The 25,975-nt window shown below is 37.5% G+C and overlaps 1 protein-coding gene across 7 annotated transcripts in view; it reads right to left on the bottom strand.

Annotated features, from left to right (window-relative positions):
* The window catches only part of SDCCAG8 (SHH signaling and ciliogenesis regulator SDCCAG8), a 251,048-nt gene that overhangs the window by 143,236 nt on the left and 81,837 nt on the right, over nucleotides 1–25,975 (bottom strand). For all 7 annotated transcript variants that reach the window (XM_058430700.1, XM_058430698.1, XM_058430701.1 and 4 more), the window contains 2 exons: nucleotides 20,920–21,054; nucleotides 17,764–17,880 (listed from right to left, as the gene is read on the bottom strand). In XM_058430700.1, the coding sequence (XP_058286683.1) occupies nucleotides 17,764–17,880; nucleotides 20,920–21,054 (252 nt within the window). The remainder of the gene's footprint in view (nucleotides 1–17,763; nucleotides 17,881–20,919; nucleotides 21,055–25,975) is intronic.

Raw genomic sequence — 25,975 nt, 5'->3', positions numbered from 1 at the left:
AACTCAGGATTAAGAAACTCACTCAAAACTGCTCAACTACATGGAAACGGAACAACCTGCTCCTGAATGACTACTGGGTACATAATGAAATGAAGGCAGAAATAAAGATGTTCTTTGAAACCAACGAGAACAAAGACACAACATACCAGAATCTCTGGGACACATTCAAAGCAGTGTGTAGAGGGAAATTTACAGCACTAAATGCCCACAAGAGAAAGCAAGAAAGATCTAAAATTGACACCCTAACATCACAATTAAAAGAACTAGAAAAGCAAGAGCAAACACATTCAAAAGCTAGCAGAAGGCAAGAAATAACTAAGATCAGAGCAGAGCTGAAGCAAATAGAGACACAAAAAACCCTTCAAAAAATTAATGAATCCAGGAGCTGTTTTTTTGAAAAGATCAACAAAATTGATAGACTGCTAGCAAGACTAATAAAGAAGAAAAGAGAGAAGAATCAAATAGATGCAATAAAAAATGATAAAGGGGATATCACCACAGATCCCATAGAAATACAAACTACCATCAGAGAACACTATAAACACTTCTATGCAAATAAACTAGAAAATCTAGAAGAAATGGATAAATTCCTCAACACATACATCCTCCCAAGACTCAACCAGGAAGACGTTGAATCTCTGAATAGACCAATAACAGGCTCTGAAATTGAGGCAATAATCAACAGCTAACCAACCAAAAAAAGTCCAGGACCAGATGGATTCACAGCCGAATTCTACCAGAGGTACAAAGAGGAGCTGGTACCATTCCTTCTGAAACTATTCCAATCAACAGAAAAAGACGGAATCCTCCCTAACTCATTTTATATGGCCAGCATCATCCTCATACCAAAGCCTGGCAGAGACACAACAAAAAAAAGAGGATTTTAGACCAAAATCCTTGATAAACATCGATGCAAAAATCCTCAATAAAATACTGGCAAACTGAATCCAGCAGCACATCAAAAAGCTTATCCACCATGATCAAGTGGGTTTCATCCCTGGGATGCAAGGCTGGTTCAACATACACAAATCAATAAATGTAACCCAGCATATAAACAGAACCAAAGACAAAAACCGCATGATTATCTCAATAGATGCAGAAAAGGCCTTTGACAAAATTCAACAACCCTTCATGCTAAAAACTCTCAACAAATTACGTATTGATGGGACGTATCTCAAAATAATAAGAGCTATCTATGACAAACCCACAGCCAATATCATACTGAATGGGCAAAAATTGGAAGCATTCCCTTTGAAAACGGGCACAAGACAGGGATGCCCTCTCTCACCACTCCTATTCAACATAGTGTTGGAAGTTCTGGCCAGGGCAATGAGGCAGGAGAAGGAAATAAAGGGTATTCAATTAGGAAAAGAGGAAGTCAAATTGTCCCTGTTTGCAGATGACATGATTGAGAAAACCCCATCATCTTAGCCCACAATCTCCTCAAGCTGATAAGCAACTTCAGCAAAGTCTCAGGATACAAAATCAATGTACAAAAATCACAAGCATTCTTATACACCAATAACAGACAAATAGAGAGCCAAATCACGAGTGAACTCCCATTCACAATTGCTTCAAAGAGAATAAAATACCTAGGAATCCAACTTACAAGGGATGTCAAGGACCTCTTCAAGGAGAACTACAAACCACTGCTCAATGAAATAAAAGAGGATACAAACAAATGGAAGAACATTCCATGTTCATGGGTAGGAAGAATCAATATCGTGAAAATGGCCGTACTGCCCAAGGTAATTTATAGATTCAATGTCATCCCCATCAAGCTACCAATGACTTTCTTCACCGAATAGGAAAAAACTACTTTAAAGTTCATATAGAACCAAAAAAGAGCCCACATCACCAAGTCAATCCTAAGCCAAAAGAACAAAGCTGGAGGCATCACGCTACCTGACTTCAAACTATACTACAAGGCTACAATAACCAAAACAGCATGGTACTGGTACCAAAACAGAGATACAGACCAATGGAAGAGAACAGAGCCCTCAGAAATAATGCCATATATCTACAACTATCTGATCTTTGACAAACCTGACAAAAACAAGAAATGGGGAAAGGATTCCCTATTTAATAAATGGTGCTGGGAAAACTGGCTAGCCATATGTAGAAAGCTGAAACTGGATCCCTTCTTTACACTTTATACAAAAATTAATTCAAGATGGATTAAAGACTTAAATGTTAGACCTAAAACCATAAAAACCCTAGAATAAAACCTAGGCAATACCATTCAGGACATAGGCATGGGCAAGGACTTCATGTCTAAAACACCAAAAGCAATGGCAACAAAAGCCAAAATTGACAAATGGGATTTAATTAAACTAAAGAGCTTCTGCACAGCAAAAGAAACTATCATCAGAGTGAACAGGCAACCTACAGAATGGGAGAAAATTTTTCCAACTTCATCTGACAAAGGGCTAATAACCAGAATCTACAATGAACTCAAACAAATTTACAAGAAAAAAACAAACAACCCCATCAAAAAGTGGGCGAAGGATATGAACAGACACCTCTCAACAGAAGACATTTATGCAGCCAAAAAACACATGAAAAAATGCTCATCATCACTGGCCATCAGAGAAATGCAAATCAAAACCACAATGAGATACCATCTCACACCAGTTAGAATGGCCATCATTAAAAAGTCAGGAAACAACAGGTGCTGGAGAGGATGTGGAGAAATAGGAACACTTTGACACTGTTGGTGGGACTGTAAACTAGTTCAACCATTGTGGAAGTCAGTGTGGCGATTCCTCAGGGATCTAGAACTAGAAATACCATTTGACCCAGCCATCCCATTACTGGGTATATACCCAAAGGACTATAAATCATGCTGCTATAAAGACACATGCACACATATGTTTATAGCGGCACTATTCACAATAGCAAAGAGTTGGAACCAACCCAAATATCCAACAACGATAGACTGGATTAAGAAAATGTGGCACATATACACCATGGAATACTATGCAGCCATAAAAATGATGAGTTCATGTCCTTTGTAGGGACATGGATGAAACTGGAAACCATCATTCTCAGCAAACTATCGCAAGGACAAAAAACCAAACACTGCATGTTCTCACTCATAGGTGGGAATTGAACAATGAGAACACATGGATACAGGAAGGGGAACATCACACACCGGGGACTGTTGTGGGGAGGGGGGAGGGATAGCATTAGGAGATATACCTAATGCTAAATGACGAGTTAATGGGTGCAGCACACCAACATGGCACATGTATACATATGTAACGAACCTGCACATTGTGCACACGTACCCTAAAACTTAAAGTATAATAATAATGAAATTTAAAAAAAAATTGAATCATATAATATGTTGTCTTTTGTGACTGGCTTCTTTCATCTAACATGATGTTTTCAATTGCAAGTCTACCATGCTGTAGAGTGTATCGTTACTTCATTCTTTTTTACTGCCATGTAATAGGTATGTATATACATACACCCCACATTTATCCATTCATCAGTTGATAGATATTTGGGGTGTTGGCAGTTTTGGGCTACTATGAATAATGCTGCTATGAACATCCGTGTAGAAGTTTTTGAGTAGCATGTTTTGATTTCTCTTGAGTATAGGTAGACCCAGGACTGGAATAGTTGGGTCATATGATATCTCTATGTTGAACATTTTGAGAAACTGCCAGAATGTTTTTCAGCCTGTATGACTTTAAATTCTACCAGCAACTTATGGGGGAGTTCCACTTTCTCTACATCCTCACCAACACTTGTTATTATCTGCCTTTTTTATTATACTTATCCAAAGTAGATGTGAAATGGTTTCTCATCTTGGTTTTGGTTTGCATTTTCCTGATAGCTAATGACGTTGAGCATCTTTTCACGTTTATTAATCATTTGCTAGTAATATAGTTATTATTAACCTATCTTCTTTAAAAAAAGTCTATTCAGATCTTTTGCCCATTTAAAAATTGCGGTGTCTTTTTATTATCAAATTGTAAGTGTACCTTACATATCCTAGATACAAGTCCCTTATCAGATACATGAGTTACCAAAAATTTTCTCCCATTCTGTGGGTTGTCTTTTTTCTTGATAATGTTCTTTAAAGGTCAAAAGTTTTCAATTTTGGTGACATTCAATTTATCTATTTTTTTCTATTGTTCTTTGTGCTTTTGGCGTCATACCTAAGAAACCATTACCCAACCCAAACTCACTAAGATGTACGCCTATGTTTTCTTCTAAGAGTTTTCTAAGTTTAGCTGTTACATTTAGTCTTTCATCCATTTTGAGTTAATTTTTGTCTACACTATGAGGTAGGAACCCAAGTTCTTTCTTTTACATGTGGGTATCATGTTTTCCCAGCACCATTTACTGTAAAGTCTGTTTGCTCCCTATTGGGTTTTATTATCCTTGCTGAAAATCAATTGACTATAAATGTGTAAAATCTTTCTGGACCCTCTCCTGCCACAGTAGGCCACACCCTTCGCTGAGCCCCCAGCACATTTAACTTCCTCACCGGACTGTAAGAGTTGTTAAGAGCAGTAAATATATTTTTATTTTTCATTGCAACCCCCGTGCCTATTTGTTTACAACACATAATAGGTTATCACTAATTATTAGTTAAATAAATGGCTGCATGGAAATAAGGTAATTACTCCCAGCTGACTCACAGTCTAATCATATATAGAATGGAGGAGGTAGACTAAGTTATTAAAGTGTTTTTGACCCTTGGTACCCACCAAGCCATTGCTCTTTATTATCTGAGGCCCTTCCTTCAATCCTTTATACATATAAGGTCATTGAAATAGGAAAGACTAAAGACAAAAGTTACCTTCCTTTTTTTTTTTCCTTGTTTTTTTGAGACAGAGTCTCACTCTGTTGCCCAGGCTGGAGTGCAGTGGCACGATCTCAGCTCACTGCAACCTCTGTCTCCCAGGTTCAAGCGATTCTCTTGTCTCAGCCTCTCGGGTAGCTGGGACTACAGGCGTGTGCCACCAAGCCTGGCTAATTTTGTGTATTTTTAGTAGAGACGGGGTTTCACCGTATTAGCCAGGATGGTCTCAATCTCCTGACCTCATGATCTGCCCACCTTGGCCTCTCAAAGTGCTGGGATTACAGGCATGAGCCACCACGCCTGGCCCAAAAGTTACTTTCATAAATTCCATTGCTATGTGGGTAAGAAGCATCTTCTGAAAAATGCCAAGGTACATAAAGTTATTATTATACATTATTATTACTTTTCAGACAGGGTCTTGCTGTGTCGCCCAGGCTGCAGTGCAGTGCATGAACACAATTTATTGCAGCCTTGAGCTTCTGGGAGTGAGTGATCCTCCAACCTCAGCCTCCCATGTAGCTGGAACTACAGGCACATGACACCATTCCTGGGTAATTTTTTGATTTTTTTTTTTTTTTTTTTTTTTTTTTAGAGATGGGGTCACACCATGTTGGCTAGGCTGGTCTCAAACTCCTGGACTCAACGATCTTCCTGCTTTGGGACTCCTTGAAGTGCTAAGATTATGGGAGTAAGCCACCATGTCTAGCATGAAGTTATTTTCGACAATCAGCAGTGGTTGTAGGGGAAAAGGGATTTTCATACCAGTAATAGTTTTTTAAAATCCATTATTGTGGTTCCCTTTTGAAAATCCTGATGCATTATTATATTGATGGATAGGTGGTCATGTTTGCCTCTTCTGAGTTATAGTTTAAGGTGAAGCAATATAAACAGGAAAAAAAAAAAGCCCAATTCTTCTTAGTATAAATGCCTTTAGAATGTCTTCCTCTAAAATCTTTCCCATTTTCTCTTCCCACTTCCCCCACCAGCCCCCTCCACCGCTACTTTTCTTTTCTCTTCTTGTTTTTATAACTAAAGATAATTCTAGCATCTTTCTTGCTCTCCTAGCCATTGAAGTAAGTCTATGGTGTGTCAAATTCAGCATTGAGATACTTCAAACTTCAGGTTCTGCTCAAGAAAAATCATCAGTAAGTCACAGTAAAGTTATAGATTAGTAAGATATATAGAAAGCTATATATCTACATATAGATTTAAAAATACATACAGATATTTGACCTATTCGTTAGTCTGTGTTGACGCCGCCTTTAAAATGAAACATGTCGGTTATCATATAAAACCTTGCGTAGCTTAATTCGCTATACACGTAGTGGACCTTCTGTAAATTAGGCAAGAAACACTGACCCTCCTACAGTTCTGTGATAAATTTAGTTGAAAATGACACCCTAAAGTTTCTAATGCAAACTAGGATATGACAATCACCTCTCCATAAGAGTGAATTCAGATTTCTTAGCAGAACATTCTAAGCAAGCTAAAGAAGAGTCCACACCAGGCACAGTGGCCCAGGACTGGAGTCCCAGCACTCGGGAAGGCAGAGGTGGAGGGATGGCTTGAGCTCAGGAGTTCGAAACCAGCCTGGGCAACATAGCAAGACCCTGACTCTACAAAAATACAAAAAGAATTAGCCGGGTGTGGTGGCATGCACCTGTGGTCCCAGCTACTTGGGAGGTGGAGGCAGGAGGATCACTTGAACCCAGGAGGTCAAGGCTGCAACAAGCCGAGATTGTGCCACTGCACTCCAGCCTGGACAACAGAGTAAAACCCCAAATCCAAAAATAATAATATTAATAATAAAGAAAGAAAGAAAGAAGAGTCCAACAGAAAAGGTAGCATTTGAAATAATCTTTCAAGTAGAACAATCCTTTCTCTTCCATCTTAAGATCTCCTCAAAAGTTTATTTTTACCTCCCTTGTTTCCTTGGCAGCCACACTTTCTATAAAGATATGAGCATCCTTGCACTTCAATGGGAACTTTTAATGACAGCTTGACTCATGAAGAAAGGCTAATACTACTACTTGTATAATTTATTACCATGGAGAGAGGGTGAGGGACAGAGAGAGAGAGAGAGAAGGTATCAGGACTTCAGTTGTAAGTAGAGAGATTTTATACAAAGAAGAATTTTCCATTCCTATAGGGAACTCCAGAAATTTTCAGGGATGGCAGAAGGCAGGCCAGAAATAAAGACCCTGCAGCTTTCTTGTCTTTTTCCTAAATGTAAGTGTAACAAATCCACTTAAGTACAGATGTTAACACCAAAAAAAGTTAAATTAACTTGACCATCTGTTAAGAAGAGTAATATGAAAACTCGAAACACCTTTCAACTCATTAACACTCATGAGCAGACTAGAGTTAGACCAGGAATCTCTGTGTAGGGTGATCTGTCTCACACTGTGTGTTTAACACTCATGAGCAGCCTAGAGTTAGATCAGGAATCTCTTTGTAGGGTGGTCTGTCTCACACTGAACTCCAGTGAGGGTCAGAAAAACATGCCAGGGATCTGTAAAACCTCTAAGACAATTGCAAAATTGTTTTTGGTTTCATTTTGATGATTTATTTTAAAAAGAACCCCCAGGGCAAAATCTTAAGATGATCATATTCTAGGTCATCTGTGTCCAGAACTACCACAGCTTTTCATTCCATGCTTGCATTTATGAGGGCACCAAGTGAAAACAGAAAGTGAAAGCATTAACTATTAACGGTGCGTTTCTCTAGTGGGAATCCACCAATGTATTCCTGATCATCATAAGTTCACACGCCTAAGAAACTCTGGCCGAAGAGATTTACTTTCACAGGTCTTGCAAAAGCTGGCTACTCTCGCACAATACTACCTTTGACAGTTTGCCAGTGCCTCCAATCTTTCCAGCAGAACTGAAATTTCAACTCAGAGTGGGGCTTTAATCCTTGTTGCGAATTAGATGATGTCTGTCTTGTACGTAAACTTAACTCTTTACAAGGCTAGACATTTTATTGTTCTATTGCCAATCATAACGAAAATATCTAAAATTGCAGATGACGGTCAAAATTCATTTTTATAATCTTAACAAAAGTGTCATGTTTATAAAGTGAAAGTGATTAACTGGAAAATACAGAATAAAACTTGAGGCTCCAGGCAATTTCTATTGATTTTATGAATATGTAATTTACAATTAAGAGGGGCAAAGAAATATTTCCTGTGTTTCTAGAAATGTAAGCATTTAGAGCTAGAGAAAACTTTTGCTACCACTTGTCCAAGCTTCTCACTTCACTGGGAAATAAACTGAGGCTCCGAGAGGTTTGCTCAGGAAGTTAGCTGGAAAAGCCAAATCAGAAAGTCAAGTCTTTGTACTCATGGTCCTTAAGTAAAGTAGTACCCTGTATGATCTGTGTTTCACCTTTCATCAACAGTCATGTGCTAATCTTCCACGAATCAAGATAATTGTCAACTCTTCATTTCTAGGAAAACAATCCTATATGACTCTAACACTGTAACTAAAATGACGTTTTATTTATGTTATCTGAAACTTGAAAAATCTTAAAGTTTTTCCATTACATAAAAACGACTACAAAGCAAATGAAATACATATGCATACATTCCCAAAAGATAACATGACTTCTATGCCTGACTGCAGGGCATACAGTATATTACAAGTAGACAATTATATGGGGATTCTGAGTGTTACTGAAACCCATTTTCTATGAGCAATCTATTATAACAGAGAAATGGCACCTGAAATATGGAGGTCAGTTATACAAAAATGCTATGGAATCAAAAGATACATATGTTCTCAGATGTACCCTCCTTTCTCACCCCCATTCCTTTGCTCAAGCTGCCATGTTGAACCTTCTAACCAAATAAATTTCTTCTTCTATCTGTGCTGGGCAACATTCTTTTTTTTTTTTTTTGAGATGGAGTCTTGCTCTGTTGCCCAGGCTGGAGTGCAGTGGCACAATCCCAGCTCACTGCAACCTCTGCTTCCTGGGTTCAAGCAATTCTCCTTCCTCAGCCTCCCGAGTAGCTGGGATTACAGGCGCACGCCACCACACTCGGCTAATTTTTGTATTTTTAGTAGATGCAGGGTTTTACCACATTGGCCAGGCTGGTCTCGAACTCCTGACCTCATGTGATCTGCTTGCCTCAGCCTCCTAAAGTGCTGGGATTACAGGCATGAGCCACCACAGCTGGCCCCAGGCAACATTCTAACCATCCTATAAGGATGTTATCTTTCCCCTCCCAAATTGTCATGCCTTTTGCATTTTGCTGATAGTTACTATGTTCTCTTTGACATATATTTATTGGCATACCTGGTTTACATACTCCTTTCTGACAGAAATTGATTATAGCCAAGTAGAGTGCACATAATATATGGTTATTGAATTAAAGCAACATATGAAGTTTAGGGCAAAAGGGCTCTAAATTTGTCATAGTGGCTGTTCTCAAAATCTAACTTACTATCATTTTCCCTTAAAGGTATATATAAATGGCCACAGTAAAGTGATCACTATGAAGAATAAGGAGCAACACAGAAAAAGTGCTTAAGATAATGTTAAATGAAAAAAGCAAAAACCAAAACTAGAATCTATTTATATTTTCAAATATTATAGATGCATATGTACAAAAAGTGGAGGGTAAAACAGAAAAATAAAAACAATTTGCACTCTTGGGTAATGGAATTACTGGCTTCTGTTAATGTGCTTATGTTTATAAAATAAATGTTTTTAGATGTATACATATGTAGTAATTAGTGATATTTATATTGGATATTGGTACTAATATTTCTGGACTATAAACAAAAAGAAAGCATATGTAGTTATCTTATGTCTAATGTCTCTCAGCTTGTTGGGCTGCATGGACACATTTAAAGAACTGTCACTACCTGGTAGCTACCAGAACTGCAGAGTTGGTACCTGAGAAGGCACTTTGCAAAGTTGGCAGTTGGCTGGTGAGTCAACTTTTACAGTCAAAACAAGTATGTAAAAAAATGTTCAAAGAACCAAAATACATGTCATCCACTGAAACTGAAAATATAGCAAACATTATATATTTTCAGGGCACACAGGAATATTCTTAGAGTCCAGTTTACAGTTTTCTATTCCCATCCAAAGGCAAACATTTATTTCTTAATGTTTCTCCTATAAGGCATATTATTTCTAAGAAAGCTTGTTTTGTTTCCTATTTGTAGTCTTATCTTCTAAATATACCTAAATTGCTATTTTCAGATGTATTGTCTCTGCTTATACATTTGATTTTGTAAAATAAATTATTATGTTAAATAGCATTATCATCTTTGTTGGAAAATCAAATAACAAGTAGAAATTAATAGATTCTTTTTTGAGCATGTTAATTGAAAACTCAGTGTTTCTATGAATGAGATATACATACCCTGCCTCAGAAAAAACTGCCTAAATCATTAACAAAGTGACTAAATGCTAAATGCCCCAAGGATCTCCAACTCGGTATTATTCGCTGGATTGATTTGGAACTGCTCTTTTATGCAGAAAAATTGAATTATATTTTTTTACTGCTAATTTTGTGATTTTACCAACATGATGATTTTAAATGAAGAAAGTAATTTGGCACAGCATTTTAGAAAAATAAGTTCGATCAATAACTTAGACTTTTATTAAATGAACGTATTTTAAATTATTTGCATAATCCAATAAATCCTACTTGTCCCATTCAAGCATCATCCAGGACAAGAACAAAAGAGGCTGATTTATTAGACATATGTGAGGCTGAAGAATTTTCTCAGAATTCTTGGTTAGGCTGTGATAAGAACACAAATTTATCTAAGTATGCTGAACAATGCTTTAGGGCATACTTAGAGAAGATGCTATAAAAAAGCTTTATTGCATCACACACATGGAACCAGATTCTCCCTCTCATGGGCTGTAGCCAGCATGAAGTTCACACTACATTAATTTGCACTTGTCGATATGCTGCTTTGCAAGTATTCTTAAGGCATGTTCGAATGTGTACTCTGACTCCTCAACTAGAATATAAACTCCCTAAGGGTAGGACCTGGGTCTCCACCCCCACAGTGTCTAGCATACTGGTCTGGGTAAGCCAAGCCCTCTGGAACCGCTGTTGTGTTCGTAAGGAGCAGGGACGAGAATGTGCTAAGCCTACAGACTGAAAGAGGGTGTGAAGAATACTGGAGAGCAACTCTGTCATCACCAGGACCGAGTGATTACATGTACCAAAGGCAGGCCCAAATGGCCCCTCTCCCAGTCATTTTGTAGAGGGAGAAGTGAGACTGCAGGTGGTAGTTGGATAAGTTTCTGAAGTCTGGCTCTTGAGAAATCATCCATTATCTTAGCATATTCCCCAAAAACCTTCTGAAAAAGAGTACATAGCTTTACAGACACAAAGCAGAGAATAGAACGGAACAGGATTTTACTTCAATCTGTAAGTGCTAGGTTTCAAGTAGAAAAGACTAACACTGCTGTTATCCAGTTTTAAAAGATACAACGATGTCTTTCTAGGACGCTTCCAGAATCAAGTAGAAGACTGGACCTCAGAGGTCCATGAGCTGGGTCTTCAGGTAAATCATACTGCTGCTACTATTTAAAACTAAAACTTCCAAGGAAAAGGTTCCATGGCCTGTTGCAGCAATTTCAATCTTCTTACTGTCAGAAAATTCTTGTTTCAGGCTATTGTGATTTGTAGTTGCTGCAGTTAAATCCCTTTGTTCTTGTTCTGTCCATAGTGGAGACTCAAATCAGGTGTTTAACTTTTTCCTTGAAATAATCTGTCAAATCCTTGAAGACGTGAAGCAATGTTGAAGTCTTCTCTAAGTAAAAGGCACAATTCTTCAACTTTTCTTTATTGCTTTAATAGTTCTCTAACTTTAAAAAGGACTGACATAGGCCGGGCGCAGCGGCTCACATCTGTAATCCCAGCACTTTGGGAGGCCGAGGCAGGTAGATTGCCTGAGCTCAGGAGTTCAAGACCAGCCTGGGCAACACTGTCCCTACTGAAAAACAACGACAACAACAAAATAGCTGGGCGTGGCGGCGTGCTCCCGTAGTCCCAGCTACTTGGGAGGCTGAGGCAGGAGAATTGCTAGAACCTGGGAGGCAGAGGTTGCAGTGAACTGAGATCGCACCACTGCACTCCAGCCTGGGCGACAGTATGAGACTCTGTCTCAAAAAAAAAAAAAAAAAGAAAGAAAAAATGACTGACTTTTAGGGCTTGCAGGCAGGCCTTCTCCTTACACAAAGCCATACAATATAGATGCACTTCTTCCAACAGTCTAGTTAATTCAACTGAATTTAGGCGATAATTCCTGTGTCGTTACACTCCATCCTTAATGTCAGTGTCCAAGTGCTGAATCACTGCTATAGATACGAGCAACCCTCAAATCCTTTTTTGCCCTTATTTTTCCAGCCAAAATTTTTGGATCTATTTCTTTTGCAGAGATACTCCACCCTAAATATTTGCTTTGATTGCTCCATTAAAGTCATTTCAAACTTGTTTTCTACTCAATAGTAGCCACAACTCCAAAATTAGAATTTATACAATACCAGAAAAAAAAAAAGTAGCTTTCTATATCAGCCTTCTTATTTCTGAAAAACAAAATTGGAACCAACATAAAAACAAAATTGTAAATATAAAATAATACTGTATTTACACTCCCATCCAAGCCACTAGTAAGTCATGTGCCACCAATAAGAGAATGCCATGATTATCAGTGATACACTCACTTAGTAATGCCATTAGATTTTTACGAGACTAAAGATGTGGCACATTTGTTGTACTGCAAAATACTCTAAAACCGTTGTTATTATTTAAGATACATGGGTCTTCAAACTCAAAGCTCAGCATCCTAGTAAGTCAGAGGAAACTTAAAGAATACAGTTGTATTTCTATACTCAAGGTAGGGATTGGCAACTTTTTCTGTAAAGGGTCGGACAGTAAATATTTTAGGCTTTGTGGTCTATGTGGTCTCTAACACAACTCAACTCTGCTGTTGTTGCAGGAAGCAGCAATAGGCTACACATGAATGAGTAGGTATGGCTGAGTTCTAATAAAACTTTATTTGTAACACAGACAGCAGGCCAGATTTGACCTATGAGCTGTAGTTGGCTAAGACTCTTTTATGAATACTGGGCACATTAGCCTATTGAATATGCATATGTGTCTGTATATGTAAGTGGGGGTATATACACATATATTAGTATGCAAAATCTCCATCTGCCCATCCCCCTGGTCGTGGCAGTTTCTTGGGCACATGATCAGTGCAGTCACACATGTGCTGTTTAGAAGGGCCCTTACACTTGCAGTTTCATACTCTGTGGTCAATGTCTTGAAATTATTAGCAATCGTATCTTAGAATTGTGTTTTGTTTTGTTTTGTTTTGTTTTGTTTGTTTTGTTTTTATCCGAGACAGGGTTTCGCTCTTGTTGCCCAGGCTGGAGTGCAGTGGCGCGATCTCGGCTCACTGCAACCTCCGCCTTCCGGGTTCAAGCGATTCTCCTGCCTCGCCCTCCTGAGTAGCTGGGATTACAGGCATGCGCCATCATGCCCGGCTAATTTTTTTTTTTGTATTTTTAGTAGAGACGGGGTTTCTCCATGTTGGTCAGGCTGGTCTCAAACTCCCGACCTCAGGTGATCCGCCACCTCGGCCTCCCAAAGTGCTGGGATTACAGGCGTGAGCCACCACACCCGGCTAGAATTGTGTTTTGAAGGTGTACTCTGATGGAACAGTGGAGACTGAACTCCTATATGTGGTCTCCTCTTTCCACTGCCTCACTGCAGCCCTAGGCAGTTCTCAGAAATATACTCCTCTCCAGCTTCCTCCATCCCACCCTGCCCTGTTGCTGGGGTGGGGCCCTCCACCTAGGGTGGGACCAGGGCATGTCACTGGGGGAGGTGTGTATGTCACTGGGGGAGGTGTGTGTTCTGCTGTGTCTTTTGCCCCTGGCAGAATCCTGAATGTGTGTTTAGAGAGGATTGAGTCAAGTGTGCCCATCCTTGTCATCTTAGAGCAGGACAGGGAGGTAAGAATTCCCACCCCAGGCCAGGCGCGGTGGCTCAGGCCTGTAATCCCAGCACTTTGGGAGGCCGAGGCAGGTGGATCATGAGGTCAGGAGATTGAGACCATCCTGGCTAACACGGTGAAACCCCGTCTCTACTAAAAATGCAAAAAAAAATTAGCCGAGCGTGGTGGTGGGCGCCTGTGGACCCAGCTACTCGGGAGGCTGAGGCGGGAGAATGGCGTGAACCCGGGAGGCGGAGCTTGCAGTGAGCCGAGATCGCACCATTGCACTCCAACCTGGGCGACAGAGCAAGACTCCGTCCTAAAAAAAAATAAAAAAATAAAAATAAATTAAAAAAAGAAGGCATGTCCAGCCTGGGTTGGTGAGGGAGGAGGGGCAAGGAGAGAGAGACTGAAGAAGAAAGGAAAATGTTTTATATTTTAGTTATTTTTAATATGACTTCTTTCCTGTTTCTGAACAAAAGGGTCCTGTATTTTCACTTTGCACTGGGCCCTAATCAAAGGTTAGGGGCTATAAAGAATCGTCTTCTGAGATTCAATTACCAAAAGGGAAGTTGACAAAAAAACTATTTATGCATCACTCATTTCAGGTCAACTCATCCTTGTAATTTTAGGGCTTCCTGCAACATTTCCAAATCTTAAATACAAGGCTGTGAAATTGATGATGAATTTGGGGTTTCGGATGCTAGGAAGCTCCTTTTGGGATATGATTATCAGGAATGCTGCGTGGTAGCCATTTCCTTCACATACTTTGCTGTAGGATTAATTTATACCTCTTTAGAATGATAATGAGGCATTTTATAAAAATAAAGCACAATCAAAACATTATGTACAAAATTTAACAGACAACAACAAAGAAAGATGAAATTTTGCTAAGAGTTCTGTTTATTTCCTATTAAAAAGGGTAACACCGGATAATTCTAACATACAAAAACATACTTGTTCTCCTAATTTGAATAAACCAACTGTAAAAGAAACATTTTTGAGACAAAGAAATGTGAATGTAGGCTGGGTGTTACTTGATATTAAAGAAGTATTGTTAACATTGTTAGGTATGATAATGACATAGTATGTAAAAATATCTTCATAGATCCACATGGGTATTTATGAGTAAAATAACATAAGGTCTGAGATCCATTTAAAATACTTCTGCAAAAGAAGAAGAAGAGGTAGTAGAAGAAGATAGAAGAGGAAGATGAAGACGAGAAGGTGGAGCAGAAAAAACATGACAAAGAAGATGAAGGTGACGATGAGGACAGAAGTGGAGAGAAAAAAAGTGAGATAGACGGCATAGGACTGTGGAACAGGACTGGCAAAATGATGAGTGTAGGTGATGGAGATGTGAGGACTCATTACAATATTCCCTATACCCTCATACATCTTTTTAAATTCCCCTGATCGAGTGTGTGTGTGTGTGTGTGTATAATCATTGCCTAAAAAAATTCCTAATAAAAATCAAAGTGCATATTTCACATTCTCCTCCATACCAAATGCCTTTTTTTCTGGTGCAAGAAGCATCCTCTGAGGCTGACAAGAATTCTCTAAGCTGAAGAGATACAAAGGAGTTGATGGGAAGGATAATCCGCCCATCGGTTCCTGACACAATATAAAGAAGAAAGTGGGTGGAAGAGACTGCCATTGTTACTCTCCTAACCTTTCCTTCTAATTATGCCAGAGCCAAGGCTCAGGTCACAAGGAAAATTATTTTGGTGGTCAACCATTTGCCCTATTTTGTATACATCAAAAAAGCTCTTGTTCTCACACATTCCAATCTCACAGTTTCCCACCTACTTTAAAAATGTATCAAGTGGTCAGATGAACTAAAATATGAATAAAATGACTATATTATGAAGAACACCCTGTTTGCAAACCTACAGATAGCCTGCTTGTGATGCTGAATTGTAAGATACACAACACTTAAACATTTAATCTACTTTATATTATTGTAGGTATTTCAGATAAATGCTCAACATGCCCCGCTTTTAAAAGTTAAATGTAAATTTCTCTCTTGAGTGCAGATGGTGGCCAAGCAAAGTAGTTCTTTGGTCTCACAGACAGAAGGTCAGGTCATGGCTGAAAGACTAAAGAACAATTGCTGCTTTGCTACTCCAAATCATCCATGGAATGAGACACCACCACTTTCTTTTCTGAAACTGTCTGTTCAATACAAAATAGTTAAAAAGAGTACCTATAAGATTTCCTCACATTCTGCCTGGGCAAAAAAAAATGGTAACAAGCATATCACTTCACATCACATCACAAACATCTTGTAACTGTTCAGAGGTTTTATTCCTAAAGCTGTGACCTCCTAAAAAGGCACATCTCTATCTAAAAACATACCACTAAACGTCATTATGAAAACTACTATTGTTTCACTATTCTCAGAAAATGTTTACAAATGAAAACTGCTCCTTGTAAATCCTGCAACTTTAGCCTCCATACCATCACGGATTAATTAAAATGAGATTTAATACTGCAAATACTTCTAATATTGCAAATGCTTCTAAACAAGTTATTCCTTTACAAGTGATATTATACTCCTATTGTTCCTGATTTTTTTTCCTCTAGAAAATTATAATGGAATTTTAAATAACTGAGACTCTTTCCTGATGTATTTTTGCAGTTAGTCCAAAATATTATGCTGTCAGAATGCTGTAGAATAATACAAAAGGCCAAAAGTATGCCGATATATTGATTCCTTTTTTAAAAATTACAATATATCAGGAAAGAAAAGTTATCTGTGATAAACTTAGTAGACCGAGGCCTTCAGTCCCTGACAGAAAGCATTTTCCATTCCACTATCAGGCACGCCCCCAACTGGATGAAATAAAATGTTTCATTATTTGCACATGTTAATAATTAAAAGTCTTCTGAAAATTTAAAACCCATTACAACACCAAATATAGTGGTATAAAAGCAGAATTTTACTTTGCTTGCCAGGATTTTAATTTAGTACTAAGGGTTTCAGTTATTACTTGAAAAGCTTTTTGTTGTAATCTTCATTATCACTTTCATTTTCAGTACTTTTCCCAATTGTCTTTGCATCATTTGTTGTAAAGACTTCATTGGCTCAAAAGAGAAAATATGTTGGAAAATATGATGAAAAACCTCGAACTAGAAACATATTTGAAAAAAACTTATTTGGAGCGACCTACTTCTAAATTCTAAAACAATTATTTTAAAATATTGACACTAAGAACCCAGTCTTACTATTTTAATTGAATAAACAACCTACTTTCATTGAATATAAAGAATGAAAACCTTCAAGGTCCTGTACTGTAACATAAAAATAGAAAATCAAAAGTCAGCCTATTAGAACTGCCTCTCTAAAAACTTTATCCATGTTGTCAACTAAAATTGGAGTTATCTACTTCATCTCAATAAAGATATAACATAAAACATCTGTTCAAACTGAAATTAAAGTACGCAGCTTTTATCCACTAACATTTCTAATGTCACTGTATTTAGGCTTCATGAACAAACGTATTCATGGTTATCTTAGTTAAAACTGGTTTCACTCTGCCAACAATCAATTTGATTGACATATTTACATATCAACTCATCTCATCTTACGAATTTTAAACTTTTTCATTTAAAATTGGATTCAAGTTGGCATCTTTCAAGAACTTTATGTATGTATATTTTAGGTTCAAACTGTGCATTAGAACATTTCTTTTTACTTTTGTAAGTAATAGATACACATATCCAAATGTATATTTATGACCTGTCAGATTGGAATTTTATATGCATGCTGTTGTATTCTCACCATTTCATGTGAAAGGTGATAATTTTAGGCAACTATAAAAGAAATTTTCCTAACAGTATAAACTGGATCATCCCATTAGTTAGAAACAATACAAATAAATAAATTAGGAATAAAACAACATCAACTTGAGAAAGAATGTTACTCATATCTATAATTGCTGCAATTTATGCTGTGTCCTCTCTTACCTGATCTTTAATTTCAAGATCCCTGTTAGTTTTTGCTCTGAACTCTCTGTGCTCCTTTTCTGCCTCATCCTTCTCCATGTTGGTTTTATTCAGCTGATAGCGCATTTCTCCACACACCTGTTAGATTGTAAAAAAACTGGATGATTACCTGCTGGAATCTACCAGGCAATGCCTGCAATTAGATCTTTTGGTGCCCCCTAGAGGTCATATAGATAAAATGCAACAAAACTTTTCTAAGAATGCCATTTTCTACTAGAATATTCAATGCAGCTTGTTAAGATTCAGAAGCAACATCAGGGATTATTGATTCTAACAACTTGAGATTACAGATAAATAAATCATAACTAAGGAATTTAATTAATGTGCCCAAGATTATTTTATATAACAGTTTCAATTGCATATTATCAACCAAAATGCACTATCATCTAACCTTTAAATAGGTAAAGTTAGTAGTTAAAATGTTAAGCTATGTTATTATTCACTCACATTGATACAGTTAAACATTCACTCTACATTACAAACTTTTCTTTTAAAGACTTCATCAGTTATGCTCTTTAAAAGGAAATGTATAAAGGAATTTTTGTCTGCTGATAGACATACTATTGATATTTAGATCTGTAATATCCAGTATTGACTGCAAGGTTTGCAGATGTCATCTTATCATACACAATACGAGGTATTCAAGTTAAGGAAGATTTTCCGGCAAAAGCTATAGACTGGAACTAAGCACACTATGCACTTATGACTGTAACATTCAATATAAAAGGAAAATATGCATTTAAATGAAATAATTGTAATATGGCATCAATAATGAACATACATAGTATCTTAAAAGTGTTGTATATCATCCTCTATACTTAACACTAAGAACTTTGTTTTATTTATTTTTTCCAATCTAGGACTGCTACAGACATGGAAATATATTTGAAAAGTGTAATTAGCAGATAAATCTAAACAAGCAAATTATGGGCCTTTTGAGAGAACTGAGAACCTATAGAAAGTTCAATTAATGTAAAAGTCAGCTAAGTTGGCTTCTAAATTACAAATATATGGCTCTTAATACATTATCTCACAGTTATGCTTTCTTGAAACTTTTCAAGTATTTGGTATTTCTCCAAAAATAATGATTTTGGAAACTTTAGAAATCAGTTTCATCATTACTGAGGTATTAGAATAGACTAAGGTATAAAACCTATATGCATTTAAGCTGGGCATGGTAGTGCATGCCTGGAGTCCCACTTCCTCTGGAGGCTGAGGCAGAAGGATGGCTTCAGCCCAGGAGCTCAGGACTGCAGTGTACTGGGGTAGTGTCTGTGAATAGCTACTGCACTCCAGCCTGCGCAATACAACAAGATCCTGTCTCCAAACAAAACAGAACCTTAAAAGTAATTTTAAAAATAAATTAATCTACGTTTAAAAGCTATAGTGACAAGACAGAAGAAAAAGTCAACAGGCTTCTCCCCAGTAGCCCTCAGAAAGCTAGAACAATAAAGAAGTTATTTAAAATTCTATTGGAAGTTCAAATGCCTTCAGTGTGAGAGAGCTTATTCTTCCCATTTCAAAAATTATAAGTTTATAAAAACTATTAATTTCAAACCTAAATAAAAATTACAAATTCAGAGTGACAAGAAAAAAATGAGAGGAGCCATACTTTATTTTCTTTCTCAATTTTCACTATTACTATTTATATCTATGAATAAAATGGAATAAAACCCCGAACTGATAACATCAGAAGATAATAATTATACAACCATGATGTTTAAAACCCAACGCCAATACAAACTTGTTATGTAAAAACTGTTTAAGCATCAGGTCTTATTTAAAATTATTTTATCCCTTCATTTTACTCCTACGGTTCCCTGCCTTACTACTTTCAGTTCAGCATTTGCTATGTTTATCCACAGCACTCAAATTCTATTTCAAATAAATTAACACATTAAATTGAACCAGAACTATATTATCTCCACGTTGGAAGCAACTTCAAGGCGATTTAGTCTAATCGCTCTTCTGATGCATATGTCCTTTCAGCTAGTTCTTGAGACAGAGAACTCTCTCTCTGCTGTACTGATTTCAACAGAAAGCTGCCTCTCTATTAACAACTGAAAACTGTCTTATCATAGCTTTCACCTATGAATCTAGGTTAAGTATTCCCATCCTTCTGAGCTAATTCCTTCGCTTCCACTCTATTTCCGCACAAAAACTTGAGCTTCTTAAACTTCTACATTAGCCAATAGGAATTTTTAAAAGCAAATGGAGAATTATAGAAACTCAAGAAAAAGGGTAAAATGGCTCCCTTTCCTAATACATGTTAAAATTAATTTTAATTATTCAACTATAGAGCAACAATGGCATTACAAATACGTCGAAATTTAGGAAAATACATTGAGGAATAAAAGGTAATATGCAAAGAGTATTTTAAGCAAATTACCTGTGTTTTCAGTGGTAAAAAATAAATTGATTTTATTAGTTTCTTAGTTTTAAAGCAATTAACGATGGAAATCTAGATGGACTTCTAGTATTTCTTACAATATACATCTTAATCATTGCCAGTAAAGACCACTGAACATTTTAGTTCTTGATTCACGAACCAGTGATGCCCATAGCACAGACAATGTAGTATTTTAAAGTATAAATTTAAGCACCAATAAGACCATGTAGTATTAGAATCTTTATTTTAATGACCGAGTCTGAAAAGGAAAAGGAAGTGGAAGATTTTTTTATGTCAAGCACACCTTTTAAGTTGTCAATATATGTCTTTGGCAATTATTGTAAACACCAACCTTATGCTATCTATGGCAAAAACAAGGCACTCTTAATTAATTTAGAAAAACGAGGTTTATCAAATATTCAATAATTAAAGTAATATAACTCTTATTTATTTGTAAGTCTGTCTCTGCCAGTTAATCCTTAAGCTCTTCAAGGCCATGACTGGTGTCTAATTCATCCTTGTACATGCAATACCCACTAAGGGGCTGCATACAGTAACTGAATGTTTGCTGAGTAACCATTAGGTGGCCTTTTATTATTCTTGAAATCACAAAACTTTTCTACTCCAAACTTCCTCCTGATAACAGTAAGAGTTTTGTACATTAGGAAAACATTTTTCAAAGAAAATATTTCCTTAAGTAACGATTACACTAAAATCTCTTTCTGTACCTTTGTGACATCCATTTCCCGAGAAGCAAGCTGGCTTTGAATTTCCTCTAGTTGGTTAATAGCTGAAATCTTTTCCTTTGTAACCTTTTCCAGCTGGGCCTCCAGTTGGGCAACATTCTGAGACAAGATCAGCATCTGTAAGGGAAAATAAGAGTCCTAAACAATAATGTCATCTGACAAATCAAACACTAAAACTTTCTTGAATTAATGGTGTCTCAGCATAGTCACTGGGCTCTGTGAGCCATTTCTCTGTATTGTGTATGTTCATGTTTCTCCTTCCTCTATTCACCTATGCCCAGTGAACTGAAATATGTACTTCTCTCCTATTCATTCCCCTGATCTCTAACCTCATTGTGAAAAATGTGTAACAAGATGACAAAATCAAGGTTTTGGTTGAAACCCTAAAGTGACAGTTATCAAACACCCAATTAAGTTATGAAACAGAGTGCCATAAATAAATTCAGAGGAGATACAGAAGCATACAACTCTTAAACCCTTCTTCCACATGGAAGGTATAAAAGGACTGATGGGGAGAGTTAGGGAGGAAGTTCTTTAGAGAGAGCAACTGGTCTGCTACGGCTCCCACTACCCTTCCCACAAACTAACAAAGAAGAGGCTCTGTGCAGTGCCCTTTGTTGGTAAAACCCCAACTGCCCCCCTATTATCTAGTTCTCCCTCATTTCTCCTATAGGTTTCAGCTCAGCCATTATCTCCTCTCCTCTAGGAAGTCTTCCTTGACTCCAGTTCCCAGCACAAAATAGGTGACCCTTCCCACGTTCAGGGTTGATATTCAGCTAGTGTGCACTGGGACAGTCATGCCTGTTGTTTGTAGCCTGTGTCCACTCTCACTGTTTCCCACACTGTAGAGATCAATATTTTGAATATCACTATGGCATGTGCTCCTACAATCTCAGTATATATACCTCCATCACACCACGAGGTACTGTGTACCTCGACCACAGTACTCATCCCACTGTTTTTAGTTGTCTGTTTCCTCATTAGAGTAGAAGTTCCTCAAGAGGTACCAAATATTTGATGAATGAATAAATAATTAGAATAAATGGCTTTCCAATGGACTCTATGGATATTAGGTTCTCAGTTTTTCTTCTCAAGATTAGAAATGCTTTCTAGATCTTAGATTTATCCTTTATAGTTTTTGGTTTCCAATTATGTTTTGTTCTTTTCCAGGAAGTCACTCTTCTAGGCTCTTAATGTCTTACTGTACTGGCTGTTTTTAAAATGTAGAAGCAGCAGAACATATAGGAATACCTATCAATTTTTATCTGTTAAAACAAGAACTGGTGACACATTTTAAATAATGATGTTTGAAATTTACCATTGTATGCTGACATGGGTGTGAATTCAGTTTTATAACTGAAATCAATTACTAAAATTCTATGATAAAAATCAACATTGAACCAAAGTTTTAGTAAATTAAGACCCTGACATCAATAAAACGAAGATAGGTGTCTGCCTTTGAACTACAGAACTAGTTAAAGTTGACCCTATGAAAATAATTTAGGCAGCTATATTAACTTTTCTAAAGATAATGGAGAATTTTATATTTGACTTATGGTTGTTTATACATCCCTATCATCAAAGGATTGTCTACAAATCTAATTTTCACATACAATTAGCTTTACTAATAACAAACTAAAAAATATTCTTGGGCACATTACAATATCAACCTAAGGTTGAAAAGAAGTTATAATAACAAATAAAAAATATCAATTTCATTTCTTAATTTAAAATTTCGAGTTCATGAGCATATATATTATGAATGTGTAATTATAGCTTTTCTGGAACCATATGACAGCAACAAACTTTAATTACCAGCTACTAAAAATCATATTTTACTTATTTATGTGGACATATATAACTGATGGTAAACATCTTAACATTGTATGGTTTTTGAAGTAAATATACTGACATTTATTTTGCTAATTATAAATTCTAGTCCATTTCTCTTCTAAGGCATGTCACAAATCTCACCCCTTCCTTAGGATTCCTCCCTCTGCCACCCATCATTTCCTTCCTTTGCCCGCTATCTGTCTGCTACCTCCTGTCGCCCACTTTCTGAGGTCTCCCCTCCTGTTGTTACACCTTCTTTTTCCCCACGCCCACCATCTGGAAGTCAACATTACACGGCAGGAGCTTCTCCATCCACATCTGTTGCAGAGCCACAAGTAACACAGACACAGCTGCAACACTGCTGGATGTCCAGGACGTTGACATCAGGTAAGTCCTTTAAACTTTGACAGGGGCAAGGAAGAGACAAGGACACCCAGGTTGGGAGAGGCTGATAGAAATTTCTGCAGAGCAGTCTCTAGTGTATTGAACCTGGTATGAAGCTGTACTCCCTATGCAAGAGACACAAGAATTAAGGATTTTAACAGTGGATACTCTCAAGGAAAGCAATCGAGAAAACATGTGGACCTCGGGGGCTGCTCAATAAATGAATGATCAATGACTGAATGAACTAACAAAGCTGAGTGCTCAGTGCAACCAAGGACCATTATTGAAGATAACACACAAACTCACAGCAAGTACTGTTGATGGGGAATGATTCAAACCTGTCTAGGTAGAAGGCATCTGTTCTCCTACAGCTTCCCACACAAATGGAATTTTTTTTTAAAAAAAAGAAAAGGGAGGAATAAAAAAACATAGAAAAAAACATAGAAAGAAAGAAAATATGTTTCACAAGTATTCCTACTGTTAGGAAAGCAGAGATTCTTGTTCTAGCACTAACTTTAACTACCTAGCACTTACAATGTTATGATTAATTGGTCAGTCATTATGTTCTTGTGCCAGGCAGTGTGATATGCATTCTCTCTTTAAATCCCCTTAGAAAGGCCGGGTGCTGTGGCTCATGCTTGGAATACTACTGCTTTTGGAGGCTGAGGCAGGAGGACTGCCAGGAGTTCAAGACCAGCCTGGGCAATGTAATGAGACCCCAATTCTACAATTTTTTTTTTCAATTAGCCAGGCAAGGTGGCACATGCCTGTAGTCCTAGCTACTTAGGAGGCTGAGGCAGGGGGATTGCTTGAGACAAGTAGTTTGAGGATATGATGAGCTATGATCACACCACTGCACTCCAGCCTATGTGACACAGTGAGACCCTGTCTCTAATAAATAATTAAATCCCCTAGAAAAGGAATTATATGGAATTAATTGTCCTTTGAAAAAATGAGATTCAGAAAACTAAGTAACTTGCCCAAGTTCATTCAAACTAATAAGTAAAAGGTAAAGCTTGGCTTTATATAAAAGTCTGTCTGCTTTTACTAACATGAAGGGCCAAGAAATCTATCTAATAAGGCTCCTTCTCTCTTTCTCTAAAACAATAGCCACAAGCTAAAATTTATTAAATGCCCACGGTAAGTCAGACATTATATTAGATATTTTCTAAACATTATCTCACTTAATCCTATCAATTCTTGATGTATTATTAACTTTATTTACCCTCTGAAACTTAGAGAGGTTAAGTGAATTGTTCAAGGTCACAGAAATCTTTATTTAGAGCAGGATCTTGAGATCAAATGTCAGCCAGTGCTTACTAGGGACAAAATCAACTTCGATGACTCTAGCTCAGCAATGTATGGTATTGAATAGAGACCCAGAAATAAAGCCACACACATACAGCCATCTGATCTTTGACAAACTTGACAAAAATGTGCAACGGGGAAAGGATTCCCTGTTCAATAAATGGTGCTGGGATAGCTGGCTAGCCATATGCAGAAGAATGAAACTGGGCTCTTACCCTTTACCATATACAAAAATTAACCCTAGATGAATTGAAGATTTAAATGTAAGATATCAAACTAAAAAATCCTAGCTGAAAACCTAGGAAACACTATTCTGGGTGTTTCCTACATGGGCCTTGGGAAAGAATTTATGACTAAGTTCTCAAAAGCAATTGCAACAAAACCCACAAATTGACAAGTGGGACCTAATTACATTAAAGAGCTTCTGCACAGCCAAAGAAACTATCAACAGAGTGAACAGACAACCTACAGAATGGGAGAAAGTACTCGCAAATTATGTATCAGACAAAGACCTCATATCCAGAATCTATAAAGAAAGTAAACAATTGAACAAGCAGAAAACAATCCCATTAAAAAATGAACAAAAGACATGAACAGACACTTCTCAAAAGAAGACATACAAATGGCGAACAAACACGAAAAAGTGCTCAAGATCACTCATGAATGATACGGTTTGGACTTCTGCCCCCACCCAAATCTCACATCACACTGTAATCCCTGATGTTGGAGGGGGGCCTGGTGGGAGGTGATTGGATCGTCGGGGCGGTTTCCCCCTGGCTGCTCTCATGATAATGAGTTCTTACAAGATCTGGCTGTTTAAAAGCGTGTAGCGCCTCCTCCTGCTCTCTCTTCCTCCTGCTCCAACCATAGAAGACATGCCTGCTTCCCTTCCACCATGACTGAAAGTTTCCTGAGGACTCCCCAGCCATTCTTCCCATTCAGCCTGCAGAACCGTGAGCCAATCAAACCTCTTTTCTTTATAAATCACCCAGTTTCAGGTATTTCTTTATAGCAGTGCGAGAACAAACGAATACACTAATCATCATAGAAATGCAAATCAAAACCACAGTGAGATCCCATTTCACACCAGTCAGAATGGCTGTTTTTCAAAAGTCAAAAAACAACAGACCATGGAGAAGCTGCAGAGAAAAGGACACTTCCACTCTGTTGGTGGAATGTACATTAGTTCAGCCACAGTGGAAAGCAGTTTGGAAATTTCTCAAATAACTTAGAACTACCATTCTACCAGCAATCCCATTACTGGGTATATGTTCAAAAGAAAACAAATTGTCTTACCAAAAAGACCAATGTACTCACATGTTCATTGCAGCACCATTCACAATAGCAAAGACATGGAATCAACCTAGGTGCCCATCGAGAATGGACTGGATAAAGAAAATGTGGTATAAATACACCACTGAATACTATGCAGCCATGAAAAAGAACAGAATCAGGTCTTTGGCAGGAACATGGATGCAACTGGAGGCCACAGTCCTAAGTGAATTAACGCAGG

The sequence above is a fragment of the Hylobates moloch genome, unplaced genomic scaffold (assembly GCF_009828535.3).
Source record: "Hylobates moloch isolate HMO894 unplaced genomic scaffold, HMol_V3 SCAFFOLD_18, whole genome shotgun sequence".
Lineage (NCBI taxonomy): Eukaryota > Metazoa > Chordata > Mammalia > Primates > Hylobatidae > Hylobates > Hylobates moloch.
Note: the sequence above shows the minus strand (reverse complement) of the source record. Positions and strands in the feature narration are given on the sequence as shown.